Source organism: Lontra canadensis, unplaced genomic scaffold (genome assembly GCF_010015895.1).
Source record: "Lontra canadensis isolate GAN:19392208 unplaced genomic scaffold, GSC_riverotter_1.0 scaffold122, whole genome shotgun sequence".
Taxonomy (NCBI): Eukaryota; Metazoa; Chordata; class Mammalia; order Carnivora; family Mustelidae; genus Lontra; species Lontra canadensis.
In genome coordinates, this window is record NW_022631116.1 from 3,936,943 (window position 1) to 3,951,043 (window position 14,101).

The 14,101-nt window shown below is 61.9% G+C and overlaps 1 protein-coding gene across 2 annotated transcripts; it reads left to right on the top strand.

Annotated features, from left to right (window-relative positions):
• Positions 1-1,027: 1,027 nt before the first annotated feature.
• FLII (FLII actin remodeling protein) lies at positions 1,028-13,733 on the top strand. 2 transcript variants are annotated; one of them, XM_032841247.1, is made up of 30 exons: positions 1,028-1,134; positions 2,753-2,863; positions 3,180-3,251; positions 4,415-4,495; positions 4,821-4,906; positions 5,036-5,197; positions 5,409-5,512; positions 5,879-6,054; positions 6,150-6,307; positions 6,967-7,051; positions 7,447-7,594; positions 7,778-7,914; positions 8,115-8,327; positions 8,606-8,785; positions 9,479-9,561; positions 9,698-9,772; positions 10,003-10,086; positions 10,189-10,360; positions 10,908-11,012; positions 11,102-11,293; positions 11,440-11,628; positions 11,737-11,876; positions 11,967-12,213; positions 12,353-12,507; positions 12,596-12,656; positions 12,744-12,872; positions 12,960-13,066; positions 13,163-13,268; positions 13,363-13,428; positions 13,525-13,733. In XM_032841247.1, exons 1-30 carry the CDS (start codon positions 1,072-1,074, stop codon positions 13,657-13,659), a joined length of 3,822 nt encoding a protein of 1,273 aa, XP_032697138.1. In that variant the 5' UTR covers positions 1,028-1,071; the 3' UTR covers positions 13,660-13,733. The 2 variants fall into 2 exon arrangements, with proteins under 2 accessions (XP_032697138.1, XP_032697140.1); XM_032841249.1 differs by having other exon boundaries at positions 7,781-7,914.
• The last annotated feature ends 368 nt before the right edge of the window (positions 13,734-14,101 follow it).

Sequence of the window (14,101 nt, forward strand, 5' to 3'; positions counted from 1 at the left end):
AGGGCCCGTTGTGAAGGCGCGTGTGCTGCGTGTGAGGCAGCGGTATAGAGAAAGCAGTCTGGGCTTACGTTGTTTCCGGGGCGAGGCAAACAGATGATACCTGGCCCGAAGGCCCACTTGCCTGGCCCTTTTCGGTCACCCTGAGTGTGCCGTGGAGGCTTTGTCATTTTATCTTTTGGCCAGCCATGCACACAGCGCGACTCAGGAGGATACCCCTGCCCCCTGCTCCATGTGCCCGTGTGCGGGCCACTTCTCCATTCTGGCCTCAATTTTCTTTACTGTGAAATGGGTAGGCCCCCTCCTCCCTTACGAAGGATGATTGTGCGTGTAACCTGGGGCTCACTCGTTTATTTACTGGGGACTACCATGTGCCGGCTGGTAGAGGATCGAGGAAATAAACAGAGAGGGGGTGGGTGTTGACTTTAAGCAGGAATAATAACATGCCACTTATTGAGTGCCTGCTGTATGCCACGACCTACACCTGCGTTTGTTTCCGGCCACAACCTCAGGAAGCATTTCACACTTGAGGGAACAGGCCAGGAGCCGACCAGGGGTTTGCCCAGAGCCCTAGGACCCAAGGACCGAGGCATCCTGCTACCATTGGTCGCCATGCAGGGCCCAGTGAGGGGATAGAGACCCCTGGGTCCATCTTCCCCCAGGTCTGGGTCCATAATCTCTCCAAACGCCGTGGCCAGCTGCTGCAGCGGCCCAGTGCTTGGACCTGCAGGGTCTGTAATACTCTGCCCCTCCCCCATAGGTCGCTGGAACTTAGCCTAGGAAAGCTGCGGGAGCACAGAGGGAGCCCGGACTTTTCGACGCCCCCCCGGCCAGCGAACAGACAGACGGGGACACTGAGGCCCAGGGAGGCCCAAAGCCCCCCGCGGGCCCGGTGCTTCCCCACCACGAGCGGGTGCGCTGGCTCGCTAAGGGCGCGGCCGGGGCTCCGCCTGCCGGGCGGGCCCGGGCGGAGGCGGGTTAAAGGGGCGGGGCCGGCGTTGGCCCAGCCCGCGGCTCGCCCCACCGCCCCACCGCCCCCCGCGCCCCGTCCGGCCCCGCAGCGAGAGCGGCGCCATGGAGGCCACCGGAGTGCTGCCGTTCGTCCGCGGCGTGGACCTCAGCGGCAACGACTTCAAGGTGAGCCGGCTGGGCGTGGGGCCGACCTCCCTCCAGGCCGTCTCTTCCGCTCGGGCCCGCGCCGGTCTCCGCTTCCTGTCCCGCCTGCCTCCGGGCCCTGCGCCGCCGCGAACCGCGGACGGCTCGGGGTGCGGCTCCTCCCGGTGCTCGCGACCCCGCCCGGAACAGACCCCAGTGCCTCCGCTCCGGGCCCGCACGGGAAGACCGGGGCCGGCCGGGGCCCGGCGGACGCTGGGACGCGAAGTCACGCCAGGGAGCGGGCAGAGCTGGGGGTACCCTACCCCGTGTCCTAGTCCGGGGGTCTGGGCCCCACCCGAGCGGGAGAGTGGCCTGGGGGTCTGCGAGCTTCTGCTCCCGCCTCCCCGGCCCTGCGTCCCCGCCCCTCTGAGGTCACACGCCCAGGCCAGGCCCTGACTCATGGCCGGCTTTGCTACCGGGCTGTCGGGCGGGGGGCGGGGCGGGTCTGAAGCGCACTCATCACCGCCCGGCCTTGCCACCGCCACTCCATCCTGTGTGGTCTTGGGCAAGTCACTTCCCCTCTCAGAGCCTGGGTTTTCTCATTCGGTGAAGGGCCAGTCAAGTAGCCCTGCTGTGGGCATGGGTTAGTTGGTGTGGAGACCCTCCTGCAGGTGTGAGGCCTCTGGTCGGGTGGTAGGGACTGATAAGAGGAGGGCCACCGGGAACTGGATCCCAGCCTTCAGGCAGCTGGTGGAGGAGACCAGCTAGGTTCTAGAGGGGCAGGAATGAGGTGAACAGTGCTGGTGACCAGAACAGGCTGGGCAGGAGTGGAAGTGAGAGCTGGTCCAGTACAGGGAGGGTCAGCCTGATCTGCAGGGGTGGGGGGGCCCAGGCTTTCCTTGGGGTTGGGTTGGGCCACTGCTGAGGAGGCAAGCGGGGCCTTCCTGCATTTACCCACATGTTCACATGCCACTTTTCTCTGCCCCCATCCCCACCGTCCTCACCTGGGGTCTCATTGACATCTCATTGACCTCGCCAGAGTCTTGAGTCACCAGGTTGGAATGTGGCTCTAGGGGGCTGGGGACACTGGCCAAGGGCCTCAAGGGCATGAGATCGCCTGCCCTTAAGGGCTGAGGGTACCGCAGCGGGCATTTGAAGGTGTTCATGAGGGTATGTACGAGGCTGTGCCTGTGCTGGTGGGGACCTGGGGCCTCACACGGGCTTGGACCTTGCCAAGAACGGCTTGTATGCTGATGGCCAGGTGGGGGCATAGGCAGGGCCTTGGTGGAAGCTCAGGGGTACCTCCATCTTGGGTGGCCTACTGAGGGCCTGGAATGGCGGGCAGAGGTATTTGATCCGAGCTGGGGACAAGCCAGTTCCATCCTGGCCCATTCAGGGGTCAGAATCCAACAAGAGATTTTAGGCCAACAGCCATCATGATTGTTAGTCTGTCCTCACACTTTTGGCATGGGGGGCTTTTATTTGCCCCATTCCGTTGAGGAGGTTGAGGCACAGAATGGCGAGGTGGCCTGTCTAGGGAGCTGGTGAGAGGTGACTCTGTTGTCCTCCAAAGGCTCTCATGGCATGGGGGCCACCAAGGGTGGTAGAGCAGGGTCACCCCTCGCCCAGACCAGTCTCATCATAATACCCACCCTCCCAGGGCGGCTACTTTCCTGAGAATGTCAAGGCCATGACCAGTTTGCGGTGGCTGAAGCTGAACCGCACGGGCCTCTGCTACCTGCCAGAGGAGTTGGCCGCCCTGCAGAAGCTGGTAAGGGGCTTTGGGCAGTCAGGGAGGGACCCTGGGGATGGGGCTGGGCCAGGTGGGCAGAGCCAGAGCAGAAGGGAGATGACCTAGAGGAAGACGCTGACAGCCGTGAACAAGAGCCGGCAGTAAGGGAGTGAGTACCCTGTCCCAGGAGGTGTGCAAGAAGAGACGGGCTGTGTTGGGGAGGGAGGCTGCAGATGGTGTCCTAGGCCTCTGTGGCTGAGGGCCCCCTGGGTGGTACAAGGTTTTTGTGGCGGTTGGGGATTCTGTAGGTGCCCTACCCACAGTGCTGAGCCTCTGCTCCCCTGTCCTGGCCCAGGAGCACTTGTCCGTGAGCCACAACAACCTGACCACACTTCACGGGGAGCTGTCCAGCCTGCCGTCACTGAGGGTGAGTGCTGCGGTGGGTCGTTGAGCTCGGGGGTGGGGGCCGGAGTCCAGCGGGTGGTGTGAGGGCAGGTCCAGACCCCACGTGGACCAGCCCCGCTGCCTGTCCAATGTCGGATTCTGGTGCCTGTTCCTAAAGGCGAGGGGATACCATGATGCCCCATGGTCAGTAATGCATGGAGAAAAAAGGTAAAAAACCCAAACTCCCACCCGCTTTTAGGCAGGTGTCATAAGAATAGTTGATACCAGCCGAGCACGGTTCCAACTCTTCCTCCTGGTTGATTCCATATAATCCTGACTTTCACCAAGTTCACAGATGAAGATGCTTGGTCAGAGAGCCAGGTCACTTGCCCGAGGCTGAGGTCACACAGCCATGCAGTGCAAGAACTGGGGTAGGGTGGGGTTTGGCCTTGATGGAAAGTAGTCAGGGTGGTCCTGTCGCCCCTCGGAGCCTCTGACATCCCAGAACTTCAGGCCCCATCTAGACCTTTTGGGCCTGGGTGAGGGTTGTTCCCATCCAAGGCCAGAACCCTCAAGTGTTAAAAGCACAGCCTCTGGACCAGGGCGGCCTGAGTTCAGATCTGGGCCCCACTGCTTCCTGGCTGTGTGACAAGTTCCTTCCACATTCTGGGGAGGGTTTAGCTGGTGACAGCTACGAAGCCGCATTGTGGTCCTACACAGACACTGCAGCAGAGGGAAAGGTGGCAGCAGCCCCATTGGTGCTTACGATCGTGGCATCATCCTGTGGCCTGTTCTCTCTCCCCTTCAGACTTTCTGAGGTTTCAGTCCTGACAGGATACAAAACAGACTTGCTCTTGGTCCACACTCTTTAGTTCGCTAGGTCCACGCCTCTCCCTCTGTCCTAGAACCTTTGCTTCAGAGCTACTCCCTTATCTTGCTCTCTGGAATGGGGAAGCTCTTCCTCAGGTTCCCTGAGGGCCCCCTGCTGGGCTCTGGGACACACTTGAGCTGGGCTTTGAGGTGTTGATAGGAGCTCATCAGGAGGCCCGGAAGAGCTCACCAAGTGGAGGGACTATGAGCAAAGGCCAGGCTGGGACAGCACTTGGGCCTCTGGTGGGCTTCCCAAGGTGCTGTCCTTCCTTGATCTCTCTGCTGCTTCCTGGGGGTGGAAGCTGGAAATCATGGACTCTCATGGTTTCTTCCCAGGCCATTGTGGCTCGAGCCAACAGCCTGAAGAACTCTGGGGTTCCCGATGACATCTTCAAGCTGGACGACCTCTCAGTTCTGGTCAGTGGTTTCCCCACCCACCTGGCCTCTGTGCTGGCCCACAAGGCAGTCCTCATCTCTTAGAGTGGTCCCTGCAGCCCCTGGTAAACCATTTTACAGACGGAGAAACTGAGGTGTAGAGTGCCTTGCCCGAGCCCCCTCACAGCATCAGAGCCCTAACCCAGGCACCCTTTCTCCTAGGGTCCTGACTGCCTCCATTTGGCTCTGAAACCTCCTCATCCACTCCTTGCTCAGTGCTCTCCCTGATCCCCAAGGCTGGCAGAGGCCCAGCAGGGTGGCACTGGGCCTGAGACCCCCCTCCCTTGGCTGTCCCACTTCTGCCCAGGACTTGAGCTACAACCAGCTGACGGAGTGCCCGCGGGAGCTGGAGAACGCCAAGAACATGCTGGTGCTGAACCTCAGCCACAACAGGTACCTGTCAGCGGGGGCAGGGCGGGGGCGGGGCGGGGGCCGGACTGTGGCCCAGTGGGTGCGCTGGGCCCCCGAGCTGTGCGTCTGGCATTGATGCCCTCTGCCTGCCTCACTCCCACCCACCCACAGCATCGACACCATCCCCAACCAGCTCTTCATCAACCTCACCGACCTGCTGTACCTGGACCTCAGTGAGAACCGCCTGGAGAGCTTGCCCCCACAGATGCGCCGCCTGGTGCACCTGCAGACGCTCGTGCTCAATGGGAACCCGCTGCTGCACGCGCAGCTCCGGTGGGTGCCTCTGCACACCACAGCCCTGCAGAGCCCGCCCTGGCCCCATCACACCCCCACCCCTCCAATGGGGGCAGACCCCATCCTTCCAAAGCGTCAGGCCCTACCTCAGTTTGGTGTTCTGTCCCCCAGCCCCCCTCCCACGCCACAGCCACCCCTGACCTGGGCTTCTCAGACCTGCTCAGCCCCGTGCTCGCGACTCTCCCTGCAGGCAGCTTCCGGCTCTGACGGCCCTGCAGACCCTGCACCTGAGGAACACACAGCGTACCCAGAGCAACCTCCCTACCAGCCTGGAGGGCCTGAGCAACCTCGCAGGTGGGCAATCCCTGGGTGGTCTCTGCGGGCTCTGGTCCCTTCAGGTCCCCGGCTTCCTTATGGAGGAAGGCACTGACCCTGCTTCCCTGGCCACCTCCCAGAGGGAAAAGAACGCAGTTACATTACGATCATCTCTTTCATTACTATGACAACTAGTGCTAACTCCAAGTTACGAGCACTGGCTTGATGCCTAGACCCACCGGTGTGTGGGTTTTCCCAAACAGAGAAACCAAGGCTCAGAGAGATTAAGTCACTTGCTCAAGACCACAGAGCCTGGAGGGGGCAGAGGTGGGGCTCACATTGTGGCTTCTGCCCCTGGAGCTGGCCACGGGGGCCCCGGTGATGTGCCCTACCCTCACACCCTAGATGTGGACCTGTCCTGCAATGACTTGACGCGGGTGCCCGAGTGCCTGTACACCCTCCCCAGCCTGCGCCGTCTCAACCTCAGCAGCAACCAGATCACTGAGCTGTCCCTGTGCATCGACCAGTGGGTGCACGTGGAGACCTTAAACCTGTCCCGCAACCAGCTCACCTCGCTGCCCGTACGTGCAGGCCTGGAGTGGGAAAGGGAAGGCTTCCGAGCTGCCCTGGCTCCTGCCCCTGACCCCCCCAATCCGTGCCCGGGTCGCCCCTCCAGTCCGCCATTTGCAAGCTCACCAAGCTGAAGAAGCTGTACCTGAACTCCAACAAGCTGGATTTCGATGGGCTGCCCTCGGGCATCGGCAAGCTGACCAGCCTAGAGGAGTTCATGGCTGCCAACAACAACCTGGAGCTGATCCCTGAGAGCCTGTGCAGGTGCTAGGGCGAGTGGGGGCAGGGGGCCTTACGGCACAGAAGACCCCAGCATCTCAGCCAGAGCCCACCCTGTGACTGCTGCACAGCATGCAAAATGGATGGGTTAATTCAGCTTTGGGGAGGAAGCACACACAGTCCTGCGCCAGTGATTCCCAATGTGGGTGCCCCGCGGCACAGTGTGGGAGGACACTGGCAGGGATGAGGCTGGAGGGCCTCCTCCCGTCCATGAGAGTTTGGGACACGGCACCATGTACAGCTCCCTCTAGTGGTGACAGTGCCCCCTAGCTTGGCCTCCTCAGGACTCGGAGAGAACAGAGAGCCCTTCAGCACCTTCCAAGTTAATCTGAGGATAGAATACGTGTTTTAGCATCCTGTGGTTCATACCCAGGGGCCTTTATTTCTGCAGAAGGCCACTCTGAAAAGTGCTGTTCCATAGCGGTCACTGAAAGTCCTTTCCAGCCGCTTAGCTGTGCGGGGACCCTGTTCTAGCTGCGCGGCCTCTCCCGCCGTGCGCGGCCACTTTAAACCCACTGGTGTCTTCGCTAGCTGGGCTGTTGGCTCCTCTGGCCCTCTCTGGTCCCCCATCTCCAAGACTGGAGGTCTCCTTGCCTCCCCCCACACTTTGTCACTTCCCTGAGGCTCTGGCTCTGTCCCCACAGGTGCACAAAGCTGAGGAAACTCGTCCTGAACAAGAACCGCCTGGTGACCCTCCCGGAGGCCATCCACTTCCTGACGGAGATCGAGGTCCGGGCAGGCCAGGGCTGCTGCGGAGAGGGAGGAGGGACCTGAGGGGGAGGCCGGAGGTGACGATGGCCCCTCAGGGAAAAACTAAACAAGGCGGTATCACTGCAGGGGGGGGGGGGATCTGGCAGAGGCCCCTGGAGGGGTGCCAGTGCCACAGAAAGGAGAGGGCAAACCACACCCCGGTGTCCATGCCGTGCACGACAGCATCCTCCAAGCCCCGCAGCCAGCCTGCAAGGTCTCACTCCATAGATAGGAAAAGCAGAGCCCAGAGGGGCAGCTGCAGAGCTGGGATGCGAGTCCAGACCCCTGGATGCCAAGAGCCAGAAAGCTGGGCCAGCATGACCGCAAGGTAGATCTCAGGCTCAGTGCCCCCTCTGCCTCTCCCTGCGAGGCAGGTCCTAGACGTGCGGGAGAACCCCAGCCTGGTCATGCCTCCCAAGCCTGCGGACCGCACCGCTGAGTGGTACAACATCGACTTCTCGCTGCAGAACCAGCTGCGGCTGGCAGGGGCCTCACCTGCCACGGTGGCAGCAGCAGCAGCTGGTAAGCAGAGCAGGTCTGGCCGGAATGTCACGGGGGTGCTTCTCCGGACCTCAGCTTACCCATCTGTACATTGGGTGGGACATACATGGCTCTGGATCCCCATGCATCCGGTTGGCCCCTGGTTGCCTGTATGCCCGAGGCGGTGGGCCCAGCTAGTGTCCAGCCGTTTACTCCCCCACTAAGCAGGAAGCGGGCCCAAGGACCCCCTGGCTCGCAAGATGCGGCTCCGGAGGCGCAAGGACTCAGCCCAGGATGACCAGGCTAAGCAGGTGCTGAAGGGCATGTCGGATGTGGCCCAGGAGAAGAACAAAACGCAGGAGGTAAGCCAGGCCAGGGGCTGGGGCAGGGGCAGGTGATCCTGGGCTCTGCTTAAAACAGATTGTACAACCCAGGCCAAGAGGGAGAGTGGGTCCTGAGTAGCAAGAATAGCCCGTGCAAAGGCCCTGAGGTGGGTAGCAAATAAAGAGGCCAGACTGAGTGGCTGTATAAAGGCAAGCCATGCCTTTGATTGTGACCCCAGGAGAGTACTGATGCCCGAGCCCCCGGGGGCAAGGCACGGCGCTGGGACCAGGGCCTGGAGAAGCCACGCCTTGACTACTCTGAGTTCTTCACGGAGGATGTGGGCCAGCTGCCCGGTCTGACCATCTGGCAAATCGAGAACTTCGTGCCTGTGCTGGTGGAGGAGGCCTTCCATGGCAAGTTCTATGAGGCTGACTGCTACATTGTGCTCAAGGTGAGGGTCGGGCATGTTGGCGTGGGCTTTGGGACCCCCAGGAGCCTTATCTCAGATGGCTCCGAATCCACAGCTCCACTCTCTTGTTCACTGAGGGAAGGTGGGAGAGGACTTTGCAAAGGCGGCGGGATGGTGGTGGCCCAGGCCAGGGTGCATCAGTGCATCACCCCCGCCCCGGGGCAGGGGAGTCTGTGGCAGCTCCAGACGACTCTGAAGGTGAGCCTGGAAGCCAGGACCCCATGGCAAGGCCTGACTCGGCCTGTGCCCCGCCCCCCCAGACCTTTCTGGATGATAGCGGCTCTCTGAACTGGGAGATCTACTACTGGATCGGTGGGGAGGCCACTCTGGACAAGAAGGCTTGCTCTGCCATCCACGCCGTGAACCTGCGCAACTACCTGGGCGCCGAGTGCCGCACGGTGCGGGAGGAGATGGGCGAAGAGAGTGAGGAGTTCCTGCAGGTGCCTGCGGGAGGGGAAGGCCCGAGGCGGGCGGGGGCGGGGGGGAATGGGCGTGGGCGGGGCGGGGCTGGTGGGCGGGGCGAAGACCTCTGCTCCCCGTGCTGAGAGCAGAGGTGGGGGGTGAGGGCTAGGGGGTGGGGGGCGGGGAGGGTGAAACCTCAAGCAGACAGCAGGGCCAGGAGGGCTAGATGCAAAAGGTGGGGAGCCTGGGCTAGGGGAGCCGAGAGAGAGATGGGGAGCTGGGGCTATAGCTCCGAGGGGGTGGGGCTGCCGGCTGGACACCAAGAGGGCGGGCCCAGGGCTGGACCCTGAGTCAGAGCGCGGTGAGCGAGCTGCGCTGTCCTCTCGTCCAGCTGGTCGTGTGTAGACGCCCATCCACCCAAGATTCTACCCTGAGTCACCCCTTGCCCTCTTGCCTAAATCTGCTTGGTCCTGCGCCTGATGCAGGCATATCTAAGCATGCTGTGCATTTCTAAACCTTAACACCAGCAAACACATATTTTTACACATCCTAACACTCTAACATGTGTTTGTTTAGAGACACGGGTCTTATTCCTTTTTTTCCCTACCTTCATCCCGGATATATAACACGTGAGGCACCTGTAGACAGCTCTGCCCTCTGACGGGGGTGGGGGGTGTCTAGAGGGGGAAGGGGTGGCTCAGTGATGAAGGCCTGAACCCTCACACACACAGGTGTTTGACAATGACATCTCCTACATCGAGGGTGGGACAGCCAGCGGCTTCTACACTGTGGAGGACACACACTATGTCACCAGGTGAGGGGGTGTGGGCGTGGCTGGCGCTGGGCTGCACTCCGGTGGGAAGGATGGGGCGAGAGGGTGTTAGGGCTGAATCGGCCCGTTTGTGCCCCTCCCTGCCCCCCTCCCCAGTCACTCTTGCTCTGGCCCCCAGGATGTACCGCGTGTATGGGAAAAAGAATATCAAGTTGGAGACCGTGCCTCTCAAGGGGTCCTCTCTGGACCCAAGGTAGGCCCCCGTGCCTCCAGGGGGAGTACTTGAGCCCACACTCCCTCCCATTAGTGGGGAGCAGTTTTGGGTTCTAGGAAAAAAAAGACCTTCAGAAACCCTTTTAACCCCTGTCTCATTGAGCTTGGCAGGACTAGTAAGGCGTGAAACCCCATAACGAGGGATTTGGGGCAGGGCCAAGGGCATGAGGGCAGTCGCTGTCCCTGTTCATCACTGCTCCTCCTGCCCAGGTTTGTTTTCCTCCTGGATCGAGGGCTGGACATTTACGTGTGGCGGGGGACCCAGGCCACACTGAGTAGCACTACCAAGGCCAGGTATGAGGACACGGTGGGGTATTTTCTGCAAAGACAGATTGTCACCTAAGAAGGGGCACGGGACTCACTAAAGGCTTTGCATACTCCCACTCCCCGCACAAGGCTTTTTGCTGAGAAAATTAACAAGAATGAGCGGAAAGGGAAGGCAGAGATCACACTGCTGGTGCAAGGTCAGGAGCCCCCAGAGTTCTGGGAGGCTCTGGGCGGGGAGCCCTCCGAGATCAAGAAGCACGTGCCGGATGACTTCTGGCCACCTCAGCCCAAGCTGTATAAGGTGAGCCGTGGTGCAAGAGGCAGTGCTGGCCTGACTTCCTCCCCTGGCACCACGGTGGTGGCTGTGGTCTTCATCTGGACTTTGGTGGGGAGAGGGTGCCACCTTCTGGGCAGGAAGTAGTCAGAGCAAAGATCAGGAGGCTGGCTCTGAGTGAGGCCAGGAGAAGTAGTGTTAGACTGTGCGTTTTCAGGAAGGTGGGGCTGGAGAGGGAGGCTGCAGCGTGCCTGGGTGCCAGGCCTGAGAACCTGGCCTTGATTGTCAAGGTGATAGGAAGCCCCTAGGGGTGTTGCGAGCAGGAAGAGAATTAGGAATGACAATAAGGACCTGGAGAGGGCAGGCAGGGAAGGCATCATTTAAAAGCCCTTCCACTGATAGAATGTCCTTCAAACATTAGTGGAGGGAGGAAACCGGTCGGAAGAGGAGCAGGCAGTGGTCCTGAGCTCCCACAGCAGGGAAACGGCTGGACTCCAAAGCAGGGGGCTGCTAGGAGTGGGGCTCCTGTGCTCCAGAGCCTGCCCCTGCCACGCCCATCCCTTCCTGCTGCCAGGTGGGCCTGGGCCTGGGCTATCTGGAGCTACCGCAGATCAACTACAAGCTCTCCGTGGAACATAAGACCCGTCCCAAGGTGGAACTGCTGCCCAAGATGCGGCTGGTGAGACACATGGAGGGCGGAGGGTGCAGGGCCGGGATCCCTCGTTGGTGGCCCAGCGTGGGCCTTGACCTCCAGCCTTTGCCCTGCAGCTGCAGAGCCTGCTGGACACGCGCTGCGTATACATCCTGGACTGTTGGTCTGACGTGTTCATCTGGCTGGGCCGCAAATCCCCACGCCTGGTGCGCGCCGCTGCCCTCAAGCTGGGCCAGGAGCTGTGCGGGATGTTGCACAGGCCGCGCCACGCCACGGTCAGCCGCAGCCTGGAGGGCACCGAGGCGCAGGTGCGGAGTCCAGCCGAGCTGGCACAGGCCATGCCCCCTGGGAGCCACCCCTCGGCCCAGCCAGGCCCCGCCCCTCCACGGCGAGGCCCCGCCCCCAAGCCTCCCGGCCAGCTCGAATTTTATCCATGCTCATCCATGCTCGGCAGGTGTTCAAGGCCAAGTTCAAGAACTGGGACGACGTGTTGACGGTGGACTACACGCGCAACGCGGAGGCTGTGCTGCAGGGCCCGGGACTCACCGGGAAGGTGAAGCGCGACGCGGAGAAGAAAGATCAGATGAAGGCTGACCTCACCGCGCTGTTCCTGCCAAGGCAGCCGCCCATGGCGTTGGCAGAGGTGGGGGTGGGGCCCGGGGCAGGTGGACTGGGGGGGCGGGACCCTGCGGTAGTGGGAGGGGGCTCCGTGCGGGGGACCTGCCCTGTGACTCGCTGCTGCCCGGTGCAGGCGGAGCAGCTGATGGAGGAGTGGAACGAGGACCTGGACGGCATGGAAGGCTTCGTGCTGGAGGGCAAGAAGTTCGCGAGGTTGCCGGAGGAGGAGTTCGGCCACTTCTACACGCAGGACTGCTACGTCTTCCTCTGCAGGTGCCGCCGCAGCGCGCCGCCTGGCCCCTCCGCGAATGCTAGGGGCTCGAGCCCCACCCCCGCTCACCATCCTCTGACCCCCGCCCCCAGGTACTGGGTCCCCGTGGAGTACGAGGAGGAGGAGGAGAAGAAAGAAGAGAAGGAAGAAGAAAAAGCGGGAGCGGAGGGCAAAGAAGGCGAGGAGGCAGCGGCTGAGGCGGAGGAGAAGCAGCCGGAGGAGGACTTCCAGTGCATCGTGTACTTCTGGCAGGGCCGGGAGGCCTCCAACATGGGCTGGCTCACCTTCACCTTCAGCCTGCAGAAGAAGTTCGAGAGCCTCTTCCCTGGCAAACTAGAGGTGTGCCTGCACGCCCCTACCTGCTCCAGGCCGCGCCCCCATAGCCTCTGGAGGCGGGCAAAGACTCGGGAGGCTTGGTGGGGGTGGGGGAGTGGAGGCAGTGCGCAGGGAGCTGCCCCTAATGCTTCCACACCTCCAGGTGGTACGCATGACACAGCAGCAGGAGAACCCCAAGTTCCTGTCCCATTTCAAGAGAAAGTTCATCATCCATCGGGGCAAGAGGAAGGCGGCTCAGGCTGCCCAGCAGCCCAGCCTCTACCAGATTCGCACCAATGGCAGCGCCCTCTGCACCCGGTGCCTGGCTGCGGGGAGGGCGCATGTGGTGGGCAGGCAGGGGTCAGTGGGCAGCAGGGACCCCTCGCTGACACCTCCCACCCTGCAGGTGCATCCAGATCAACACTGACTCCAGCCTCCTCAACTCCGAGTTCTGCTTCATTCTCAAGGTGGGATTGTGGGTGTGGCGGGGACTGTGGAGCAGGGTCACGGGCTGTGGGCTGGCCCTGACTTGAACTCCCCTGCACACTTCTCAGGTTCCCTTTGAGAGCGAGGACAACCAGGGCATTGTGTACGCGTGGGTGGGCCGGGCGTCAGACCCAGATGAGGCCAAGCTGGCGGAAGATATCCTGAACACCATGTTCGACGCCTCCTACAGCAAGCAGGTGACGGGGGCAGGCGGTGGATGCGCCTGGTAGTCAGTCCCGTGGGAGCAGACCCAAGCCCTGGGCCAGACAGACCCTTTCCCACAGGTCATCGACGAAGGTGAGGAGCCCGAGAACTTCTTTTGGGTGGGCCTCGGGGCCCAGAAGCCCTACGATGACGACGCCGAGTACATGAAGCACACCAGGCTCTTCCGGTGAGGCCGGGACCCAGACCCCACACCCCCCAGCTTCCCCCCAGGGCCGGCTGTGCCTGCCACCCGCACAGCCTCTCCCTGACCCTCGACCTGCAGGTGCTCCAATGAGAAGGGCTACTTTGCGGTGACGGAGAAGTGCTCAGACTTCTGCCAGGATGACCTGGCGGATGACGACATCATGCTGCTGGACAATGGTCAAGAGGTGCAGCCCCTCCCCTCCCGCTGATCCGGCTGCCCAGGGGGCCCACCCACTGCTAGGTGGGAAGCTGAGACCCCCTGCCCTGCTGTCCCCACAGGTCTACATGTGGGTGGGGACCCAGACAAGCCAGGTGGAGATCAAACTGAGTCTAAAGGCCTGCCAGGTGAGCCAGCTGGTGGGGCGGGCTAAGCCCTGGCCAGGGGGGTGGGGGTCGGGTCTGTGAGGACCGCCCCGGCTCATGCCCTGTCCGGCCGGCCAGGTGTACATCCAGCACATGCGATCCAAAGAGCATGAGCAGCCACGCCGCCTGCGCCTGGTCCGCAAGGGCAACGAGCAGCACGCCTTCACCCGCTGCTTTCACGCCTGGAGCACTTTCCGCAAGGCTCTGGCCTAGGACAGCAAGCGCTCCCCATCTACAGCACCCCCATTGCAGCCCCGAGCTCGGGGCCGGGGTGGCCCGTACGTCCACTGCCATTGGTGGAGGCTGTGTGCAGGTGGCAGTCCCTGTTCGGCCACCCGGCCCCCAGTGCCACAGTCCCCAGCTGCACAGCCTGAGCAGCACCAGGGGGGATGCCCCGAACCAGGCCCTCAGGGGTCTGGGCAGCTGGAGTCCCTCTGGGGAGAGCTACTGTGTGATGCCCCCTCCCTACCACAGAGAAAGCAGCGTGGTTGCCTTTTAAGAGATATTAAATGCTTTTATTTTCAATATTAAAAATCAGTATTTTTAATATTAAAACAGCGCTAATCTTAACAAAATGACAAGAAAAAAACCCCAAGGTACAATCTACAGGGAAACCCTTCCTTACCGACCCCCCCTCCCAACACGTGCACACACG